Source organism: Ranitomeya imitator, chromosome 1, assembly GCF_032444005.1.
Source record: "Ranitomeya imitator isolate aRanImi1 chromosome 1, aRanImi1.pri, whole genome shotgun sequence".
NCBI classification, from domain to species: domain Eukaryota; kingdom Metazoa; phylum Chordata; class Amphibia; order Anura; family Dendrobatidae; genus Ranitomeya; species Ranitomeya imitator.
Window position 1 is genome coordinate 119,902,238 of NC_091282.1, and position 25,352 is coordinate 119,927,589.

Genomic DNA, 25,352 nt, shown 5'->3' on the forward strand with positions numbered 1-25,352 from the left:
CAGCCGTGTCACAATAGTCTGCTGGTAAAGGAACTACCGAGCAGCACTCCCCTACCTTGCCCTTTCTCAGTTCCTATCAACGAAGACCACGCCTGTGAAGGTGAACAAGACCACATAGGATGTACAGTCTTCCACAGGACAAAGGAAGACAACAAGGTAGCGATGTCTATAGAAGACAAGATATTCCTGGACATCATGGACGAACAAATAGTCAAGGATACGGCGAATAGTTGGGTCGCACCTCTACCATTTCGACCTCAGAGGAGACGCCTACCCAACAACAACGAATTGGTCTACAGCAGATTCATCTCCCTAACACACAAGCTTCAGAAGTCACCTGAGATGAAGGAACATTTCTTTACCTTCATGGGAAAGATATTCCAGAACAACCACGCAGAGATTGCACCTGCACTTCGACATGGAGAGGAGTGTTGGTACCTGCCCATCTTCAGAGTGTACCATCCTAAGAAGCCAGGTCAAATTAGAGTGGTATTCGACTCAAGTGCCAAATGCGAAGACGTGTCATTGAATGATGTCTTACTGTCGGGCCCAGACCTCAACAACAGACTTCTGGAAGCATTACTCTGTTTCCGTAGAGATTCAGTGGCATTTATGGCCGACATACAACAGATGTTCCACTGTTTTCTCGTCAAAGAGGAACACAGAAACTACCTGAGGTTCTTCTGGTACCGTGACAATGACCCGGACGAAGACATCGCAGAGTACCGGATGCGGGTACACATCTTTGGGAACAGTCCTTCCCCAGCGGTCGCAATCTACGGCCTCCGACATTCTGCCAAAAAGGGTGAAGAAGAGTATGGCTCGGACGTCAGGTCCTTTGTGGAAAAGGATTTTTACGTGGATGACTGTTTGAAGTCCACACCGACAAGTGAGGCCGCAATCAGTCTACTAAAGAGGACTCGTGACATGCTCGCTCAGTCTAACCTAAGGTTACACAAGATTTCTTCCAACAGCCGAGAGTTGATGGAAGCCTTTCCCTCTGAAGACTATTCCAGCAATCTAAAGGATTTAGACCTCAGCATCGTCCCCCTTCCTATGCAGCGGAGCCTTGGATTGCTGTGGGACCTGAAGACAGATACCTTCACCTTTCAGATCAGCAAGGATGAGAAACCCTTCACGCGCAGAGGAGTTCTTTCCTTCGTGAATAGTTTATACGACCCCTTGGGGTTCGTAGCTCCAGTAACCATCCAAGGAAAGCTGATGCTCAGGGACTTCACCCAAGACACTACTGATTGGGATGATCCACTTCCAGCGGGAAAGGCTGACCTGTGGGCAGAGTGGAGGAAGTCTCTTGAAGCCCTGACCAACCTTTGTGTGAAACGACCGTATGCTCCTGTGCCATCCACAGAGGTCAAAACGCAAACATTTTGTATTTTCTGTGATGCATCAGTCAAAGCGATTGCAGCAGTAGCGTACCTCAAATCCACAGACGTAAGCGGGCAATGCCATATCGGGTTCGTTATGAGCCGGACGAAATTGGCGCCACTTCGTGAACACACGATACCCAGACTGGAACTCTGTGCTGCTGTCCTCGCAGTTAAGTTGGCCGAGCTGGTCTCAGATGCGATGGGCCTGAAGATCGGGGATGCAGAGTTCTACACCGATAGCAAGGTGGTACTGGGGTACATCTGTAACGAGACACGACGCTTCTACGTCTACGTCAGCAACCGGGTACTTCGGGTAAGAAGATCCACCGACCCTAATCAGTGGCACTACGTACCTACTCACCACAATCCTGCGGACCACGCGACTAGATCCGTTGCACCCAGTCATCTGAAGGACACTTCATGGTTCACAGGTCCTACCTCTTTGTACCGTTCGATGTCCCACATCAGCAGGCCTGAAACTTTCGAACTAGTGGGTTCAGACACAGATGAAGAGATCTGACCTCAAGTGTCTGCTCTACATACAGAGATTTCAAGCTGCCACCTCGAATCTCACCGGTTCAGCAGGTTCTCCACATGGAAGTCACTTGTTCGAGCTATAGCTTGTCTATTTCATGTAACCCAGTCCTACAAGAAAGCCCTTTCTAGTGATTCTGGAGATCCATCCATCCTTACTCCTGCAATGTTACTCACACAGAAAACCTGTGTCCCGAAAGCTCCACTCGGAGAATTCAATGACAAAGACCTCTACAGACGACAATGGAGGCAAGTACAAAGCGTGTCCAACGTCTTCTGGAATAGATGGAGGAAACAGTATCTCTCCACTCTGCAAAGCAGGACAAAGTGGCAGAAAGACCGCCCAAACATTCAATCTGGCGATGTTGTACTCGTCAAAGACAGTCAGTCACATCGGAACGAGTGGCCACTCGGCCTAGTCATTAAGACCCTGCCCAGTAAAGATGGGAAAGTGCGGAAAGTAGAGGTCAGAGTGTGCAAGCTTGGAGAAAACAAACTGTTCCTCAGACCCGTTACCGAGCTTGTATTATTATTTTCCCCAAAAGAACCTAATTGTGGCATCTGTTGACGCCAAGCGGGGAGTGTTCTGCCCATCTTAATGTGCAGAGAGTTAATTATCATGTTATTCAAGTTGTGGCCACTGGAGGTCATCAGTTGCCTACTTTTCATGTTGTTTACCAACCTTTCCCTCCTAAGAGCAATGTCTTATGGGTTAGTTCCGCCCACATTCTTCTTGTGAAGACAAGCTTCAGTAGCCATTTTTCCTCAGATCTGCAGAGAGGCACACGTGCTCCTGTCTCGCTTGCTTTCTTACCCCTGTCCTAACGGATCTCGGTACGTTTATAAAGGTTTAATGCATCTTATGTTTGTGTTAGTATTTAAGCCTTATGCAGCTCCTATAGTCAGATATAGTTAGGCAGATGTGCTTTGCAGCTTGCAGTTAGGTTAATGTGTACTCTGCATTTAGATAGATGCATTCTTGTATAGAATAGGGCAGTGCTGTTAGAATTACTGTGTAATGCACTCTGTATAATTCTTGCTGTAATGTCCCAGTTATTTATGTGATTGCACCCTGTATGTGCATATACTGAAATGCTGTTATTCTTTACAGTTTTTCACCAGTCATCCACTATGATCAGTCATCCACTATGATCAGTCATCCACTATGATTATTCACTGAACATCCACTTTGTACATCAACATCATTCACTATTCGATCATCTACTATGAATACTGTCCACCATTGTTGTTCAACGTTATAGTTTTGGTTATCATCACCCTAATAAATAAGACTTAAGCATCAACACAGTCTGTTTACTGGGATGTGGATGAAGGTTTAGCCGTATGTTGGAATCCACACAGCATCCTACGTGGAGGAAGACAGAACACACGTGCTAGCTGGGAGGCATCTTGTATAAAAGGCACCCTCCCCAATAGGAAGGTGCCTGAGCAACCCCTATAGTTACTGTTAGGTGGTTTAGTGTGTGCAACTATATGTTGCCAGGTCCCATCTCTCAGTTCATATTTTTTAAAAATACCTCTATTAACCAATGTATTAAAAACTAGTGCACACAAAACCATCACCAAAAAAATTTGGCACTTGAATAGAAAAAACCTAGGGAGGTGCCTATCCCTAATTGCCTATCACTCATTAACACCCTACCTAACAGCAGAGGTTGGCACCCTAAACCTGCACAGTGGCGCCCCCGCTCACTGTCGACTGTCCCTTCTACCCTACAACTCCCTATAACGGAAGGGATGGAAAGATGTATGTATATTATGTTGTTAGATAAGGACCAAAGGATGGGGACTGTCCCTAAATCTGGCCCTGCCTCACAGTGGAGGTTGGCACCCTGAATTTTCACGATATGTGGCGCCCCCGCTCCTCGACGACTGTCCCAAAAAGAATTGCCCTAATAGATCAATGTCGGGGCAATATATGGCTTTAGTAAAAGGTGCCAAAATGTAAGACCATATATAAACAGACAGTGGTGAACCATGGGAGAAAAAAAAAGAGGCGGAAGTGGGATTTGCAGGAATTGTTCTGATCAACAATTATCCTAAGTACCAGTACTATACAATATTAGTCTAGGTAATAATAACCATAAATCCCAGTAGAAGAGAAACACAGGATATTAACTGAGCACAAACAATTATCCTAGAAAAAGAATATATTGCACAATGCCATGCAATGATAGTCTCAATAGTTCAAATAGACTATACGTTATGCACAGAAGTTAATATTCCATCTAGAAAAAACCTGCATCCCATTTCTATAAAACCCAGGTTCACACACTTTTATAGAACCATAGATACAGGGGCGGACACAGACAGCTTGGGGCCTCTGTGCAGAAAATGTGTCTGGGCCCCCCTCCTTTTAAGGCGACAAAGATATATATATATACAGTATATATATACACTAAGGGACTGTGCTATACATAAGTGAGTACACTTTATACTAAGGGACTGGGTTAGACATAATAATCGACAATAACGTCTTCCTCCCCCTTGCCCTGTTCATAAATCCATTATAAATCCCCCTTCCTCCCATCCCAATCCCCCACACCCCTCATTGTCCTCCTCCCCCTTGCACCCCCATTATTGCTTTTTCCTCACCACCCCATTATTGCCCATTCCACCACCTCCATCATTGCCTCCTCCCCATCACCCCATCATTGTCCTTACCACTGCCACCATCATTGCCTTCTCCCCCACCACGCCATCATTACCCATTCCACCACCTCCATCATTTCCTCCTCCCCCACAACCCCCATTATTGCCCATTCACAACCTCCATCATTTCCTCCTCCCTCACCAACCCTATCATTGCCCTCTCTGTCAACCCAATCATTGCCTTCTGCCCCATCATTGCCCTCAATCCAATCACTGCCTTCTGCCCCATCACCCCCATCATTGCCCTCTCCTCCACCTACACACAGACACACACAGCACCATTCACCTCTCTGCACACACACACAGCACCAGTCACCTCTCTGCACACACACTGCTATTCACCTCTCAGCACACACACACACACACACACACACACACAGCACCAGTCACTTCTCTGCATACACACACCTCACCACACGGTATCCCAAATCGCACCATCGCCGGCAGCTTCCTGTCTTGCACAGCCACGGTGCTGAATGATGATGTCATTCAGCCGCTGCTGTGCGAGTCATAACAGCTCCAGATCCAACCTGGCGGGCATGCTTTGACTTCTGCTCCCTTGGGTATATGGCGCCAGCTTGTGCTCTGTCCCCCAGTTATACAGCAGACATCTTGTCCTCGTTGCTTCATATCCGTACACCCCCCACCTCGGGATGGATGCCGCTCCTCACCTGCACCGGACTGCGCGGCTGGCCCCTGGGGGCCCCAGTTGTGCTTGTGGTTGCCATGGTGTCGGGAGCAGCCACGCAAACGGGCCTCTGAATTTCCTGGGATCTTGTGGCCCCAGCCCCCACAATGTGCAGAGGATTGTGGGAGGATCGTTCAGTCAGCACTCGCACTGCAGCAAGAAAGGCAGGAAGTGAGAGTGAAATGGATCAATTCCCTGCAGCTCTGCTCCCATTTTCTGTTGCAGGCAGCGGAGTGCAGGGATGGCTCCCAAGCCGCCGCACATGAGAGCAATCTGGCCAGGGGCCCCTCAGGGCCGGATAAACTGGCCAGATTGCCCTCATTATTAGCTGCCCTGCAGGGGCCCCATGGAGCCTCTGGGCCCCGGTGCAGCCGCACCGGTTGAACCGGCGGTATGTCCGCCCATGCATAGATAGGCCTATATAAGTCAGTCTCTCAGACTCTAAAATTAATGAATCCATAAATAAGTTAGTCTCACAAACTCTAAAAATCATGAATCCATAGATAGGCATATATAAGTCAATCTCACAAACTCAACGCGTTTCTCCTCCCAAAAGAGGTTCATCAGGAGTATATTCACATATTATCAGAGACCGCTACTTAGCTTATTATGTTAGTTGTCCATAACGATGCAGGACATCAGCACGTCGGGTGTTTACCCTCTGGATAGAGGCACTATCCTTTGGTCCTTATCTATCAACATAATATACATACATCTTTCCATCCCTTCCGTTATAGGGAGTTGTAGGATAGAAGGGACAGTCGACGGTGAGCGGGGGCGTGACTGCACAGGTTTAGGGTGCCAACCTCCACTGTCAGGTAGGGCGTTAATGAGTGATAGGCAATTAGGGATAGGCACTTCCCTAGGTCTTTTCTATTTAAGTGCCAAAATTATTTGGTGATGGTTTTGTGTGCACTAGTTTTTAATAAATTGGTTAATAAAGGTTTTTTTTTTTTTTTTTTAATTTTGGGGGGTTTCCCTGTGAACTGCTTACTTGAATTCCACTCCATTACCTATCGATTTTTTTTCAGGTCCCATCTCCCTAGCCTATTAAAGCTTTTCCCGTATCCTGTGTCCCGTTAGTCCACTGTAGGTTGTCCTTATTTCCTGTGACCACTTTCGTGGTGTCCAAATCTTGAAGCTGCGTCCATTGTATCTGCAGCAGTGGCTACCCAAGATCTGTGTGTCTGAACCTGCCCCAAGTGGCCATCCTGTCTGCACAGTCTGAACCTGTCCCAGTGGCCGTACTGCCCAGTGTAGAAATCAGGATTAATGGCTTAGACCATTGGGGTCAGCTGCTACTGCCGGACATCGCCCTTGAGTGGCACCTGACAGTTACCTGCCATACAAGCCTGACCTCACCACGAGAAGCTCCAGTAAACACCAAGGTAGCTAGTTAGTTTTTCCCCTCCAGGGTAGGTCAAGTCTGTGGCACAGTGCGTCCATGAACGACATGTGCGTGCAGGCGTAACACCAATGAGTGGTTGTTTAAGCAAATTCACCCACCCCAAAGTCAGAACAAGTAATGAAAAGAGAAGTTACAGCTTATAGTATGAAGGCCTGAGATAGTATCTTAGCGTTAACCTGACAATTGATCCATGTTGCTTGATCAATGGATATTATGTATTAGGCACAGGCTTTAGGATCTCAGCCATATATGCAGTTGCGTACCTTTCCCCCGTATCAGATGTAAGGGACTTTGTAGTGTTCTAAATCCTATAAGGACATATGAGTAGCACCCACACACCCATTATGTAGTAATGTCCCCCATCTTGGGATCCTCCCTGGTGTATATATCCTGGGCCCATCCTAGTATACACTGACGAACAATAGGGTAACAATGTCTTGACATTTTGACTTTCAGGCTCCATTTCTCACCATCCACTACTGCTTCGAATGTGAGAGTTCCATCATTTTATAGACAATCTTGGCTATCTCATACATAAATTTTACTTGCAACTATATAGCAAATGATTAGTTATGTAGACTCTTGACATGTCACTGCATTGTTACTGTTTTGCTCCTAAAATCTACATTTTAATTTGTATAATTTTGTCAGTATTTCTTAATTCCACCTTTGGCGTTCAACACTGCCGGAATCCTTCTGGGAATGCTCTTGATCAAATTCAAACAAGTCTTGATCAAAATCTGATCCCAGGTCTCTTCTACACGTTCTCAAAGTGGGTGCTTACTGGTCGATTCACTTGGGTATTAGTGATGAGCGAGAGTGCTTGGATAATGTGTTATCCGAACACGCTCATGTCCTAATCGAGTATTTCGGCTTACTAAGAAAAAAAAAATATGCTTGAGTCGCCGCCGCTACATGTGTCATGTCTATTTGACAACCATAATACATGCAAGGATTGCCTCTTTGTTAGGCAACCATTCCAAACTTGTGTAACATGCGTCTCATCGTGCTTGCATGAACACTGTGATCTCACTATTCTGAAGCATATTATTATTATTATTATTTATTGTTCTAGCCCCATTTATTCCATGGCGCTTTACATGTGAGGAGGGGTATACATAATAAAAACAAGTACAATAATCTTAAACATTACAAGTCATAACTGGTACAGGAGGAATGAGGACCCTGCCCACGAAGGCTCACAATCTACAAGGGATGGGTGAGAATACAGTAGGAGAGGATAGAGCTGGTCATGCAGCAGTTTGGTCGATTGGTGGTTACTGCAGGTTGTAGGCTTGTCGGAAGAGGTGGGTCTTCAGGTTCTTTTTGAAGGTTTCGATGGTTATGCGAGAGTCTGATGTGTTGTGGTAGAGGGTTCCAGAGTAGGGGGGATACGCAAGAGAAATCTTGTATATGATTGTGGGAAGGGGAGATAAGAGGGGAGTAGAGAAGGAGATCTTGTGAGGATCGGAGGTTGCGTGTAGGTAAGTACCGGGAGACGAGGTCACAGATGTATGGAGGAGACAGGTTGTGGATGGCTTTGTACGTCATGGTTAGGGTTTTGTACTGGAGTCTCTGGGCAATGGGGAGCCAGTGAAGGAATTGACAGAGGGGAGAGGCCGGGGAATAGTGGGGGGACAGGTGGATTAGTCGGGCAGCAGCGTTTACACAAAGCAAAGATTGAGTCGACTTCTCCCATTTTTATCTGGTGTGATTTTCATATTGCCCACACCTGATACTTGCCACAGGTGAATTTGAACAAGCATCATATGCTTGAAACAAAGTGGTTTACCCACAATTTTTGAAAGGGAAAAATGCTTCAATTTATGGAACAATTTCAAGGATGCCAACACTATCAGCCATGAATGTATATCCCTTATCCTGGTCCCCATCCTGATATATATGTCCCTTATCCTGGGCCCCATTTTGGTATGTTCCCCAGCATGGTATATGTTTCCCGGTCTGCCACTGTCTTTAATCCCATCCGCTCCCGCACCGTGTACTGTCCTCTTCTAAAGCCGGCAGCTGACTTAAGCATGCAAGCAACGGGAGAGAATTACATCACTGCCATGCGACCCCAGTAATGTGCACGCCGACGTCAGCTGCTGGCCTCTGATTGGCCAACAGCATGTATTGCTGTGCATGGACCCGGCAAGCAATCTGCACTGCAATTCACTTCAGCTGAATGTGCATCTAAGGATGGACATCCATTTGAAGTTTGTGCTGGTCTCATCAGACCCCCACCCGCATGGGCCCGGTCACAGCAGTGACTTCTGTGACCGCAGCCTTTACGCCCCTGCATATATATTTTAACTCTAAAATGCTGCAGCATTTCAGAGAAAAACATAGTTTAATAGCAGCAGGGAATTGAGACTAGTCAGACAGGTGGGTCCCCAATGGCTTCTCCCCACCTGTTGCCCTGGAGAGACAAGTCTCTCCCTATACATGCTCGGAAGGAGAGACCTGTCAGTCACGGGCAGCGAGCAGGGAGAACCCGTCAGGGACCTTCTGGTCTGACTAGTCTCCAGTGTGGCTCGGTCAGTAGCGGCTGCTAAATTGTGTTTTTCTCTGAAATTCCACAGCGTTTCATAGTTAAGCCTATACGGATTAAATGATACATGTATCAGCTGTCAGGCTCCCTTTAAAGAAAATCTGTCAGCAACATTTCACAACCCAAACTATGACTGTTCACAAGTAGCTCTTGGTCCAGCAATTCCTATACATGGCCAGTCTGTTTCTCTGGTACTGAGAAATTAGCGTTTGAATTATTCTGCAAATGAGGCTGTAGATCTGAAGCTTTGGTCACTCCAGCTCTATTCCCCACCTAGCGATGCCTCCTGCTGCTTGACTTTACTCTCAGATGACTGAAGTCACATAGCATGGGGGCAGGCCAGTCTAGCAGGAGGAGACAGCGTGATGAGTGTGATCATGTTCTCCACATTACCCAGTGCGTAATTCTATATTTGCCACCAGCTGCACCTTCGATATGATAACACATAGCTACTTTTCTGCCTTTAACCATGTGACCCAAGGATTATCTGCAGAATAAACCACAAGAATAACACAGAGATTAGATTGTACCTGGTTGCTATTTCACAAAGGAGCCGGGCACACCTCACAGAACCAATATTGGAAGACTTTTACATTCAGCCTACCTAATTCTTACTAAAGAAATATATTGTGTCGCGTTTACAAGAGGGGAGGCTGATATATAATCCACATAGTACATAGAATAAGCTGCAGAATCTAGATCAGCAGCAGCAGTCCCTGGGAGTTTTTCCTGTCCTTTATGCAGCCTTTTGATTCAACATTGCCAGCTTGGAGCAAATGCCATAAAATGAATGAATGAATGAAATTAAAGAAATAAACATATTTCATATTGCCGACTCTGTAAAACTTGGATCTAACAAAATCTAAAATTAATTATCTTGTATCACAAACATTGCTTTTCCAAGCATAACATCTCCCTTAAAATTACAGTAAAAGAGGACAACACATTGTATGTATCAAAAAATGGTATAAATAAAACCATGAGCATGCCATGCAAAAAATAAGCTCTCACACAGTTCCATTGACAGAAAAATAAAAAGGTTACAGACCTGGGAAAATGGCAACAGCAAAAAAATGTGTTTTTTTTGCAAACTTCTGAATTTTTTTAGCATTAAATAATAAAAAAAAAAAATACAAGTTTCTTATTTGTCACAATTGTACTGACAATTCTTTTTCCACCAGTTTGATTTCACTCGGATTCTTTTTTCAGTACATTTTGTGTAAAAAAAAAGAATGGTATAATTCAAAAGTACAACTTGTCCTGCAAAAAAAAGCACTCATTCGGGTATGTGACAGAAAAATAAAAAAGCTATTGCCCCTGGAAAGAAGTGAGGAAAAAAAATGGAAAAAAAATGAAAAATTGCCCAGTTGTTAAGGGTATGTTCCCACGGTCAGTAAACTCTGCGGGTTGGACGCTGCGTACATCCGCAGCTTCCAACCCATAGCGGCCAGATGTTACGGCATAGTGGCAAGAAATCCCATCTCCACTATGCGTGCAAGGACGCCTTCAGCTTCCCTGCGGAGACGGACATGCAACGCGTCTTTCCAGACCGCAGCATGTCTATTCTTGCGGAGACCCTCAGCCTCCAAGATAAATTTCACCCATCTAATGTATTGGACGGGTGATACCGCACGGTTCAATGTACAAATGCAGAATCACCTGTGTTCAAAAGCTGTCAGCGCTTTGGATGCAGCGGACATGTGCTGCGTCTAAAGCTCTGCCAATTACTGACCGTGTGGACGTAGCCTGAGAGGTTAAGCAGTCTTGAGTCCCACTCCTTAAAAATGGGAAAAAAAACATTTCTGAAGCCCTGCTCTGCATGTCTATCAGGGTGTATGGCAGTCCCTCCTTCTAATTTTTGGCAGCCCTTGCTTTTAGTGCATAGCCTTTATGAGTCTAGGAGTCCTACTACCTAACAATTATAACAGAATGTGTAAGAGGCCCTCCTTTATGTATACAGGGTGTATCTGAGTTCCTTTTCCTTCTAATTTTTGGCAGTACTTTCATTGTCCGCATAGGCTTTGTGAGCTTCAGAGTTTCTCCTTTAAAAATCAAACAGGATGTGTCTGACCATGTCACACAGAACACAAGTCCAGATAAGTTGAAAAAAAATTTAAAATTGCATTTACCGGTCAATATTGGTGGGTGTAGTTTTATTCCCCCTCTACTATGTCATCAAATTCAGTCATAGGTGACGGGTAAACACTGTGATGGAAGACCTGGCTATTAAAGGGTGAAGCAGACTTTTTTTCTATTTTTTTTGCCTTGTATACAAGTCATTATATGGGAAAGAATGTTACAAATGACGTTCTTTATGATAAATATTTAGAATTGAGAGTCCTCAGTGGTTGATACCTTTTAATGGCTAACTGAAAAGATGGTAACAAATTGCAAGCTTTTGAGACTACATACGTCTCTTCATCAGGCAAAGACTAAAACAAATTCTGAAGAATCACATATTTATGCACAACATAGTATAGAAGAGAAAAAAAAGGGGGAAAAAAAACCATGGATAAGCCAGGTGACATGAAGCAGAATTACCATGGGTGATAAACTGTTACGTCCATAAATATTGGGCCAATTCTTAGATAAGGATTGTTTTATTGTCCTGTGATTAGGGTCTCTGTTGTGATGACCCTTCATGGTCTGAGGGGCAAGTTCCTTAGTTGATGTAAAAAGACATAAATCCATGTGACACATTCATTCCGTCAGTGAGCGTGTCAAAGGTCGTCATCAGTTTATATTCCCAGACTCTTCTCTCTTTCTGCGATTTGAAGTTACCTTTTAATACAAGTAATTTCATGTCCATAATGTTATGATTTGGGAGACAGAAATGTATTGCCACAGGTATATCCATTCTTTTTTCTTTTATTGTATGTCGGTGAGAGTTCATCCTTGTTCTCAGTTTCTGCCCTGTCTCCCCCACATACAGACCCCCAGTTGGACATTTGGTATATATAATTTGGTACACCACATTAGAAGTGACGCAGCTGAAAGTACCTGGGATATTGTAGTCCTGATGTGAGTTGGGGATCTTTATCTTGTCCGTGGTCATTATAAATGGACGGGTTTTACATTTTTTCTGGTTGCAAGGAAAGGTACCTGCAGCTGTTGGAGAGGTCAGGGAGCTCTTGACAATGATGCTTCTTAGATTTGGGGGCTGCCTAAAACACAGTAGTGGGGGGTCTGGAAAAATGGATTGTAAGGGGGCATCTTTTTGCAGTAAAGGTTGTAATTTTCGTTGGATCCTACACAGGATTATTACAAGGAACTAAACAAGTTGGTATCTTGTCTGCCCGATGAATCCATAAAAAACAATGACCTGATACCAGAAAGTCCAAGAACAGGGACATTCTACATGCTCCCCAAAATCCACAAATCTGGAAACCCAGGAAGACCAATTATTTCATGTGTGGGCACCCTTACTGAGCAGGTATCTGGATGGGTAGAGGGTATTCTTAAACCCCTGGTAAAAGATACACCCAGCTACATTCAGGACACAACTGACCTATTGAATAAACTATCAGCAATAGGTCCTCTACCAGAAGGAACCATCCTGGCCACCATGGATGTGGAATCTTTGTACTCCAATATCCCACAACAGGATGGATTAAATGCCTGCAAATTCTTCCTGGAAAACGCAGGGACTGATGCAAATTCTGTGGTGAAACTTATAAAATTCATCCTCACCCACAATTACTTTGAGTTTGACAAGAAGATCTATCTACAGGAGACTGGCACAGCAATGGGAAGTAAAATGGCCCCACAGTATGCAAATCTTTTCATGGCTAAGCTTGAAAGCGACTTTTTGTCCTCATGTCCCATCAGGCCTTTGGCGTACTACCGCTACATTGATGACATTTTAATCATCTGGACGGAGTCTGAGCCACAGCTAAAGACATTCCATGAACGGTTTAATCAATTTCATCCTACCATCAACTTGACACTCAACTACTCCTGCACTGAAATTAACTTTTTGGACACCATCATTAAGCTGCAGAACAATAAGATAGACACATCCCTGTATCAGAAGCCAATCGACCGTCCAACATACCTTAAATGGGACAGTTTCCATCCAAAACACATAAAAAACTCTATTGTCTACAGCCAAGCCATCAGATACAATCGTATATGTTCCAACCCAATGGATAGAGATGAACACCTTCGTCGCCTCAGAAAGACCTTTTTGAATCAGGGCTACCATCCAAGAACAATTGAAAATCAAATCACAAGAGCCACCAGAATATCAAGGAATCACCTGCTACATTACAAAGCTAAAGAAGAAAATAACCGGGTACCTCTAGTGGTTACCCACAATCCAAATCTGGAGGTGCTAAGGGGAGCTGCACGGAAATTACAACCTTTACTGCAAAAAGATGCCTACAATCCATTTTTCCAGACCCCCCACTACTGTGTTTTAGGCAGCCCCCAAATCTAAGAAGCATCATTGTCAAGAGCTCCCTGTCCTCTCCAACAGCTGCAGGTACCTTTCCTTGCAACCAGAAAAAATGTAAAACCTGTCCATTTATAATGATCACGGACAAGATAAAAATCCCCAATTCACATCAGGACTACAAGATCCCAGGTACTTTCAGCTGCGTCACTTCTAATGTGGTGTACCTAATTATATATACCAAATGTCCAACTGGGGGTCTGTATGTGGGGGAGACAGGGCAGAAACTGAGAACAAGGATGAACTCTCACCGACATACAATAAGAGAATAAAGAATGGATCTACCTGTGGCAAAACATTTCTGTCTCCCAAATCATAACATTATGGACATGAAATTACAGTACTTGTATTAAAAGGTAACTTCAAATCGCAGAAAGAGAGAAGAGTCTGGGAATATAAACTGATGACGACCTTTGACACACTCACTGAGGGAATGAATGTGTCACATGGATTTATGTCTTTTTACATCAACTAAGGAACTTGCCCATCAGACCATGAAGGGTCATCACAACAGATACCCTAATCACAGGACAGTAAACAATCCTTATCTAAGAATTGGCCCAATATTTATGGACGTAACTGTTTATCACCCATGGTAATTCTGCTTCATGTCACCTGGCTTATCCATGTTTTTTTTCCCCCCTTTTTTTTTTCTATACTATGCTGTGCATAAATATGTGATTCTTCAGAATATGTTTTAGTCTTTGCCTGATGAAGAGACGTATGTAGTCTCGAAAGCTTGCAATTTGTTACCATCTTTTCAGTTAGCCATTAAAAGGTATCAACCACTGAGGACTCTCAATTCTAAATATTTTTCTATCCACTGGCTAACACTGTACCAAGATATATTTCTTTCCTGTTCTTTATGATAGCATCATTCACAGTTCCTGCCTTTACCATATTGCCCAGTCCAACATGACAACTTCTTCCAGGCAGGACTCATCTACAGACATTACAAGAAATTCACATTTGACTTCTCACATTTCCAGAACGGTCCCATCTATTCACAACCTGCACAAACTTCTCATCCTACTGATACCTCAATGCTGAGCTGCTTCTGCCATATGTGTCCCTATTACTGCACCTGCAGTGTGGTACTGTTTGCCCTCTAGATGGTAAAACAGACCTCTAGAATATATTAATGAATGCCATGTGCAAGTCCCCTAGAAAACAGTTCCCACATTTTGCGCCCTAGAAAGTAATAATGCCCTGCGTGCCCCTTTGATAGTCAGAATAACCTCTCCTATAATAAGTGCCCACTTATCATTTAACAATGTTCCAAGACTCCCCCTGTACAGCTCCCCTATACACAGTATGATGGTCTCTTATACATAGTATAATGCCCTGTAGAGTAACCCCCACACAGTATACTGACTCCTTAGTAGCCCCAAAACTGTTTGAAGACTCCAACACTGTATGATGGCCCCCACACTGTACAAAGACCCCACATTAGCTCCCATACTGTATGATGGCCCCCTCACTGTATGATAGTCCCTTAAAAAGCCTACATATAGTATAATGCACTCCCCATAGGCTTCCATATAGTGTAATGCACTTCACATAGGCCTCCCTATAGTATAATGCACTTCCCATATGCCTCTATATAGTATATTGCACTCCCCATATGCCTATGTGTAGTATAGTGCCTTCCCCATAGGCCTCCATGAAGTATAATGCACTCCCCATAGGCCTCTATATAGTATAATTCACTTCCCATAGGGCGTTATATAGTATAATGCACTATCCATGGGCCTCTATATAGTATAATGCACTCCTCATAGGCCTCTATATAGTATAATGCCTTCCCCATATGCCTATGTATAGTATAATGCACTTCCTAGCCTCTATATATTATAATGCACTCCCATAGGCCTCTATAGTGTAATGCACTCCCCATACGCCTTCATATAGCATAATGCACTTCCCATAGGCCTCTATATAGTATAATACACTCTGCATAGGCCTTCATGTAGTATAATGCACTCCCCTTATGCCTCTATTATTATTATTATTGATTTGTATAGCACCATTGATTCCATTCCATCATAGAATCATAGAATGTTAGAGTTGCAAGGGACCTCAAGGGACATCGTGTCCAACCCCCTACTCAATGTGGTTTAGGATTCACTAAACCATCTCAGACAGAGGACTGTCCAGCCTCTGTTTAAAGATTTCCATTAAAGTAGGACTCACCACCACCTCTTGTGGCAGCCTATTCCATTCATTGATCAACCTCACTGTCAAAAAGGTTTTTATAATACCGCATCTGTATCTTCTCCCTTTCAGTTTCATTCCATCGCTTATTGTGTTTCAATGTGCAAATGAGAATAAGGATGATCCCTCCACACTGTGACAGCCCTTCAGATATTTGTAGACAACTATTAAGTCTCCTCTTAGCCTTCTTTTTTGCAAGCTAAATATTGACAGACGCTTTAACCATTACTCAGAGGAAATACTTTGCAGTCCACTCACAATACTAGCATCTCTTCTCTGAACTTGCTCCAGTTTTTCAATATCTTTTTTAAAATGTGGTGACCAGAACTGGACACAGTATTCAAGATATGGCCTGACCAAGGAGGAGTAGAGGGGGATAAGTACTTCACGTGATCTAGAGTCTATGCTTCTCTTAATACATCCTAGCACTGCGTTTGCCTTTTTTGCTGCTGCATCAAACTGTTGACTCATGTGCACTCTGATCTATTAGTATACCCAAGTCTTTTTCACACGTGCTGTTGCTTAGTTCTATTCCTCCCATACTGTAGATGTAATTTTCATTTTTCTTACCCAGCTGTAGAATCTTACACTTCTCCCTGCTAAATACCATTCTACTAGTCACTGCCCATTGTTCAAGCTTATCTAGATCCTTCTGGATCCTTTCTCTCTCTTCTCTAGTGTAAACTATCCCTCCTAGCTTTGCATCATCTACAAATCTGATCAATTTACCTTCAGTTCCCTTATCCAGATTATTTATAAAAATGTTGAACAACACTGGGCCAGGACATAGCCTTGTGGTACCCCACTTGGAACACTATTCCAATTGGATGTGCAAACATTTATTACCACTCTTTGAGTACGATCACTAAGCCAGTTATGAATTCACCTTACCATAGCCTTGTCAATCCCATACTTGGTAATTTTTTCAATAAGGATAGTACGAAATACTTTATTAAATGCTTTGCTGAAGCTGAGATATAATATATCTACCGCATTTCCCTGATCAACCCAATCAGTGATTTCATCATACAAGGAAATTAGATTAGTCTGGCATGACTTGTTTGCTAAAAACCTATGCTGACTCTTGTTAATTACTGCATTCTTATCCAAGTGCTTACATACATGCTGTTTAATAATTTGTTCAAAGATCTTTCGTGGTATAGAAGTAAGGCTCACTGGCCTGTAATTTCCTGGCTCCATCTTATTTCCTGTTTTTTGAAGATAGGGACAACATTTGCCCTTCTCTAATCTTCTGGGACTTCTCCTGGTCTCCAGGACTTTACAAAGATTCTGGCTAGTGGTTCTTCGATGTCCTCTGCTAATTCTTTCAGTACCCTAAGATGTAATTCATCTGGACCAGAAGATTTAAATTAATTTAAATGTGTCTCCTAACCATCGCTCAGTTTATAGATAGTGTGTGGATTCCTTTATTCTGTCGATGGCACTGTGAAGATCAGTTGATGTTACAATTGCTTTCTTAGAGAATACAGAAGCAAAATAGCAATTTAAAAGTCCGGCCTTCTGAACATCATTTTTGACCAGTTCACCATTTTCATAAAGTAAAAGTCCTATAGCATTGATGACTTTTCTTTTGCTTTTGACATACCCCCAAAGTTTGTATCTCAGTCATGTGTATCATCCCACCAAGTTTCAGTGATGCCTATGATATCATATCATGTCATGAGAAGGGATTACAGGTATCACTTACAGTAAACAAACAAACAATGATAGACTGATTTAGAGGGAAGAGGACCTTGCCCTTGCGGACTTACATTCTACATGATATATATAATATAAAACCAAACCAGATAGAACACTCTACTTCTACCACAGCCCATAGGATCCGTAAATACGAACCACGTATCACAGGCCATATAACATCAAAAGGACACTCCAACCAATTGCATAAACCCAGAAGAAACTAGGAGTACTCAGTCCAGATATTTCATATAAACGTATATAGTACTTTATTACATCACTTGTAGAAACATGTATAACAACATTACATAATTAGAGGGTTAGGGTAGTCACAGTTACACCGGCACAATCATATATCACAACGTAAAGTGCATAGTGCTCTAAATTTGGATGGGAAGCTTCCCCAATAATGTATACACACTAGAGTCAGGGATTGGAGATTGCTACACACTTGTAGCCCAATAGAGTGATAGTACTCTTTAAGGGGGCTTACCCATCATGTGGTAAAAGACCGGGTCTGTGTTGCACCGCCACGGTGCAACACAGACCCGGTCTTTTACCACATGATGGGTAAGCCCCCTTAAAGAGTACTATCACTCTATTGGGCTACAAGTGTGTAGCAATCTCCAATCCCTGACTCTAGTGGGTATACATTATTGGGGAAGCTTCCCATCCAAATTTAGAGCACTATGCACTTTACGTTGTGATATATGATTGTGCCGGTGTAACTGTGACTACCCTAACCCTCTAATTATGTAATGTTGTTATACATGTTTCTACAAGTGATGTAATAAAGTACTATATACGTTTATATGAAATATCTGGACTGAGTACTCCTAGTTTCTTCTGGGTTTATGCTACATGATATATAGTATAATGCACTCCCCCAAAGGCCTCCATACAGTATAATGCAAAAAATATAATAATCACCCCTCTTCTACGTTCATCCGCTGCTCCGAGCGCTCGCAGATCTCTGGACATCAGGAGCCATGTAGTGACGTCATTGCACTTGCTGTCAGTGTCTGCATCAATTACGTCAGACACAGAGGGGAAATGATGGTAGGGGGAGCATGATACTCCCTCTCTCATCATTGCTTTCAGCTGTATCCAGCCGATACAGTTGAACTTGCGTTGACGGGTGGGGGCCTCTGCTCTGCTGCAGAGTTTAACTGTATGGGTGTGATGTGCACGTCTATACAGCTAACAGTAGCCTAGCTCCGGGTGGACCCCTCAGAGCGCGGGACCCAGGGTAATCACCCTCTCTGGCCACTTTGTTCCCATAAAAGCTTCAAGGAAAAACCACAATGACCCATCAATGTAGTGTAGGTTAAATATAAATTATATGTGGTCAAAAACGTATTATGGACCTAATGGGGAAAAAAAAATCACTGAACTACTAATCTATGCAACCAAGAAAAACGATCAAAAATTCCCAAACATTGTTTTATAAAAGTACAAACAATCTTTATTAGTCAATAGGGGTACATGGAAGTGGGGGAAAGGACCACCAAAACATGCACATGCAAGATATGGGCACACAAACTAACAGGGTATATATAGTATGAAAGTATCAACTAACCCTAGTTATATTGCACATTCCCAATAGGCCTAGTAACAAATAGGCAGGAACCTCTAATGCATATGTACAAAAAATGTTCATCATCAAGTATGTACCTGATCAGATGGCCGGGATTGTGTAGCAGTGCGCCCTCCCCTTGTTCCCAGCAGCGACCTAGGAGTCAGAGATGCATCCAGGCGTCTTCCCCATGCTGTCTCCATCCATTTCAACGATTTTCCTGCCTCCCCAGCCCTCCTGTCAGGGTTTTCTGGAAAAATGCTTGAGTTTCCCATTGACTTCTAATATACTTGGTACTCGAGTCATGCCCGTCCGAGCATCTGACCTGATCCATTCGAGTACACGGCAATCGAGCATTTTAGTGCTCGATAATCACTGTTTCCAGTAACAACTAGCAGAAATTTGAATGCAGCTCTTGACTTTAAATACTGACCAATACCAGGTGTTTTCTGAGATATAAAATGTTGGCAACACAATATGTAGGAGTCACCTATAGATAAGATGGTAAGAAACATACTTTGCACTATAGTGGATGTGATTTATTGTCACCTTCCAACTTTAGAAGAGAAATGTGTATGTTTGCACTTCAGGCAAAAGATCTGTGTCACTAAATATACGGCCTATAGTACATACAGTTCTGGGATGTTTCCTGGCTTTAACTCCTAATATGCAGAATATAAAGGAGGACACTTACGGTACCTTATCCTTGATGTTTAACTCTTTTAGCTGCAGCTCTTTCAGCAAATAATCCACTATGTCATTGTTATCATTCTGAGCAGCAAAATGCAGAACGTTCATTCCATCCTGTGAAACACAATCCAGTTTACATTTTATATTCTTGACCATTCTTTTTGTCTTTTATTAATAAGACCAGACAAGTGAAACATTGGGGAGTAAAACATAAAATGACTTCTGTCATTAGGAAAATAAAGAAAAAGAAAAAAAGGAATTTTATTGTATTTGGTCTTTTAATTAAGGTGAATATCCAAGAATAGAGAAAGATCACGATTAGTCCCAATAACAATCGATTACATAGATATTAATCAAGTAATAGCAATATACATGATAGTTTTTACCATAGAATTAGAATACATGTATTATGTGTTCTAGAATATTCTTTATTTTGACAGTTTTCAGAAATACAGTGTGGCTAAGAGAAATTGTGAAAAAGCGTCAAATTTATTAAACGCTATCATCTTTTTATAGTAAAAAAACGAATATGTATACTAGGGGTGTCTGATATACAGCACTAAGCCAACCTTATCACACCATATGCGCCATTTTTACCAACCTGTAACTGCATGAATTCCTGTGCTCTCCTCAGTATTTAGTATTCCCACAAGGAAATGAGATATATATGTATATGACCTGAGTAATAAATGATACCGACCTGATTTGTCACCTTCTGACTTGCTCCTGCTTTGATCAGCATCTGCACAATTGTCAGATCTGCTGACCATGCGGCCAGGTGAAGGACAGTGAGGCCATGCTGGGAAAAGAGCAACTTGGTCATCGGGGGTTTATATAAAATTTCAGCTGACTTCAATAAAGAAATATAAGAAGCAAATGTTACAAAAAGGAGGAAACTAGTTCATGCCTTACAAGCATAATACCATGCTGGGCCCATGGAGAGAGGCTGCTCAGTCCTAGTTTATCCAGTCACCTGTGAAGGACTCGCCTCTGTAGAGGATCTGCCTTGTAAGCAAACGAATGGTGATGAATTGGTCCAAGAGTCATGGACAGGGGTACTACTACCAGACCCTTCTGTAGACCAAAAAAGGGACATAGTTTAAGCTTTTCTATGGTCCCTCTCTTCTCTGAGTAGCGCCCATTCATCCATATTAATAAATCGTTTGGGTTTTATTATTGCAGCCCTGGAGTGATAAAACTAATGTATGTTCCCTGCAACAAATATCAAACTTACCATCCACCATCTTCAGCTGTTCCCAGTGCTGCTCCGGTCAGTCTTCTGCAGGTTGGGACCTTCCGGATCGTTCTAGTGTTTGCTGAGGGATCCAGAAGTCACAACTCAGTGTAAGTGTATGAGAGCCTGAACAAGGCCCGAACAAGGCTCCTATAGACTTACACTGAGAGCTTGCGACCGTTACCTCTGACTTCCAGTCAGTCAGAAGATGTATTTACAAGACGGCAGATCAGGACCAGAGCGGCACCGGGAAGAGCTGATGATGGCAACTGGTAAGTTGAATACTAGGGGCGGGGAGCTTAGTGCCTCCACATAATATTTTATAAAACTATCCAATACACGCCAAACTTATCATAGACAAAGGCCTGTACATTATTCATCTGATGTTCATGGATGATTCTGAGGGACCTCCTAGCAGCTACACAGAGATAGAGCATGTTCACTTATTATACAAACATGTTAAAACAGAAAACACGTAATAACATGGAGTGAAGACATATGGAGGAGACATGGAGGTAGGCAAGGAGAGGGTAGAGGTCCAAGTAAGACCTAAGGATGCCTCCTTAGGAGCCACACAGTCAGTATATGCCATAGTGACTCTGCCTCCCTAGGTCTTACTTGGACCTGCACCCTCTCCTTGCCTACCTCCATGTCTCCTCCATATGTCTTCACTCCATTTTATTACGTGTTTTCTGTTTTATCAAGTTTGTATACTTGGTATTGATAACATTTGTTCAGTTTATAATCTATGGTGGTTTATGGCTTACTCCATTTTTCTTAGCTTTGTAACACAATTTAATGGTGCAGGTTTTTGAGTGAGAGGAACAGACCCTTTTTTATACTGACCTCACACTATCCCTTTAAATTGTAATCAAGTAGCAATACACATATTGCAGTTTTTCTCTTACCTTATCCGCAACGTCAACTCGTGCTTTATGGTTGAGAAGAAAAGATACTGCTTGATAATGTTTTCCCGCAACTGCAAAATGTAGAGCCGTGCGATTGAGCTAAGAAAAGTCAAAAACAGCGATTTTATTTCATGTGCATTAGTATATAGCTCTATACACAAGCACACAGAGTTAGAAGACAATGATGTAAGACATTTTACTGTTCATACACATTTCCAAAATTGTTTTTTTTTATAAAAAAAACTGTTAAAGGAAATACGTCAGCAGTTTTTTTTTATGTAATCAGACAGCAGCATGAAGTCGGAACAGAGAACTTGGTTCCAGGGATGTATCTCTTAGTTTACTGGGTGCAGCAGCTGTGATAGAATCACAGTTTTCTCTGTTGCAGCTATAGCAGATTGAGCTGTATATAACCCAGTACACATTACAGCTTTCTGTGTACATTGTATAGTGGCAGAGTTGTGAATTAGTGCTGGGGATGGGAATGGACTAGAGAAAACGAGACACTTGGTCCTGTAGTGATGATCTCCTTCTGATAAAATACTGATTATATTGAAAAACGCGAAACACAACTCAATAAGTGACACATCCCTGTAGTCAGGCTCTCTTGAACTGTATTATGGTGCTCTCAGATTACATAGCAAAAACCCCAGTGTCAGATTTACATTACATTAATCTAACGTTTCTGAAACGTTTTCTTAAAGGGGATAAAGGAAATGTGCCTAAGAACTAACAGGCAGGTGGTTGCAACTTACCTGCCTGTTGTGCACAGCGCCATTCTCTGCCAGCACAGAGTGGTCATTGACCGCTCCTGCTGGCGATTCAGCTGCTCCCTGTGAACAGAGCAGCTCTTCCAGGCTGCACTGCTGACATCATTCTGATTGACAGTCAGTTCCCCCAGATAGGCAGCGGCGATCCAGCTGTGAATCAGAATGATGTCAGCAGTCCCGCCCTGTCAACAGAGCGGAGCAGAAGAGAAACTGCTGCTCTGTCGACGGGGCGATGGAGAACGGCATCGGGCATTATAAGCAAGTAGGTCGCAGTCACCTGCCTGTTAGTGCTTAAATATGTGATTCTCCAAAATTTCTTTTAGTCTATGCCTGATGAAGAGACCTGTGTAGTCTTGAAAGCTTGCAATTTGTTACCATCTTTTCAGTTAGCCATTAAAAGGTATCAACCACTGAGGACTCTCAATTCTAAATATTTTTCTATCCACTGGCTGACATGGTACCAAGATATATATCTTTCCTGTATGTTAGTGCTTAGGCACTTTTTTTTTTGCAAAGTCCCGGATATCCCCCTTTACATGACTTTAATTGAATAATTTAATAACTTTACATTGTCATGTTCCTCATTTTAAGAGTACTACTGTAAAGAAACATGATTCACTAAAAAAAAGAGGGCAAAGGAAAGAAGTCTGCATCATTTTTTGTGTCCTGATGCACTTCCTTCAAAGGTAAATTTGCTCCCTAAAGAGGCATCTATCAACAGGATGCAAAAAGTATATGTGACAAGAGCCTTCATTGTTTAGGGTCAGACAGGATCAGTCACCAGTCAATATCTGATAATATAACAATTACTGCAGCATGTTTCCTAGACGTCTATATTGTTACGTTCCTCAGTTATTCCTCCTTAAAATATATGAATAAAACAGCTGGGTTAGGCCTCTTTCACATGTCAGTGTCTCCAGTCCAGTATTCAAATGAATGCGTCTGTACACACATCTGTGCTTTTTCACGGACCGTGTGTTTGAGTGACCCACACGTAGACATGTCCATTTTTGTGCAGCTGCACGGACCACACGGGCACATTCAAGTCAATGGGTTCATGTAAACACGTACCACACACGGACGGCTGCCAGGGATGAAGTTGGCTCTCATCATTCTCCCCTGCTCTGCCGGCGATCGGCGTGAGCAGAGGAGAATGAGAGTTATCTTAAAGTCCGAACGGTGACAGCAGGTGGGGGCTTTTGTGACTCTTAACCCCATCTTCCGACACCTGCTGCCGCTAATAACAGTGACAGCAGGAGTGGATTATCGGGTATTCCTCAGCCGCCACCTGCGATCTAACTAAATAAATGAATGAAAAACCCGACGTGGGTTCCCCCCTATTTTCTTGAACCAACCAGACAAAACTCACAGCTGGGGGCTACAGCCTCAGCTGTCAGCTTCAGCAAGGTTGGTTCCAAGAATAGAGGGGTCCCCACGCTGTTTTTTTTAAATTATTTAAATAAATCATTTTAAAAAACAGTGTTGGGTCCCCCCATTATTGACAACCAGCCTTGCTAAAGCTCACAGCTGGGGGCTGGTATTCTCAGGCCGGTAAGGGGCCATTGATATAGGCCCCCCAGCCTAAAAACAGCAGACCGCAGCTGCCCAGAAAAGGCGCCTCTATTAGATGAGCCTTTTCTAGCGCTTTGCCCGGCTCTTCCCACTTGCCCTGTAGCGGTGGCAAGTGGGGTTCATATTTGTGGGCTTAATGTCACCTCTGTAATGTCAGGTGACATCAAGCCCATGGGTTAGTAATGGAGAGGTGTCTATAAGGCACCTCTCCATTGCTAATCCTATAGTTATATGTTAAATAAAGACACAGCCAGATTAAAATCCTTTATTTGAAAAAATTACACAGACTCCTTTAATATTCTAAATTAAACCATACATGCTGCAATGCCTAATTCCTGCGAAGCCCTCGATCTCCTGTAATAAAAGTAAAATTAAAAAAAACAACAATATACCATACCTGTCTGTCATTGTGTCTCACGCTGTAATCCATGTCTGGGGGCTAAATAGTTTTCAACCTGGATGGTGCCAAGATGTGACCGTCCCGGCTGAAATCCATTGGTGAATGAGATGCTGAGAGCGCAACATCACTGACCATCACACATGTGCCGCACGTAGTACACACACGGACACATGGACACGGATATCTCCGGTATCTGTTTTTCCGGTACTGGAAATATCAGGACGTGGAAGCTGGCCTTAGAGTTAGTATTAGTATTTTGGAGTTTGCATCCACGCACTCTGACATTGCCCAATGTTGGTGGTGTGACGCCCCAGGGCCCTGGTTGTCACAGTGGCATTGCTTTCCTCACGAGGAGAGTGATTTCACGCTTGGGGCAAAGAAGGATATCTTTCACCAGGTAAACACAAACATGCAACATGTTCACACTCCAGGTCACAAGAGGAGCTCTGATCCTGCTTATGGGTGGCTCCCCTATATATATATTGTGGTTTTGAGGGAAAGTGAGTCAGATAGTGCCGGACAGCAGACTAGAGCAGTCTGAGACAGGAAAATGTGTGAGGGTGTGAGGGGTCGTTCAGCCAGAGGTGCTGCAGCC

At 43.1% G+C, this 25,352-nt stretch overlaps 1 protein-coding gene across 1 annotated transcript in view; it reads right to left on the minus strand.

The window, feature by feature from the left end:
* ANKDD1B (ankyrin repeat and death domain containing 1B) overlaps positions 1–25,352 on the minus strand; it is a 108,003-nt gene that overhangs the window by 68,123 nt on the left and 14,528 nt on the right. The window contains exons 3-5 of the mRNA XM_069750174.1: positions 22,016–22,114; positions 20,574–20,672; positions 19,883–19,987 (exon numbers count right to left, since the gene is read on the minus strand). Of these exons, the coding sequence (XP_069606275.1) occupies positions 19,883–19,987; positions 20,574–20,672; positions 22,016–22,114 (303 nt within the window). The remainder of the gene's footprint in view (positions 1–19,882; positions 19,988–20,573; positions 20,673–22,015; positions 22,115–25,352) is intronic.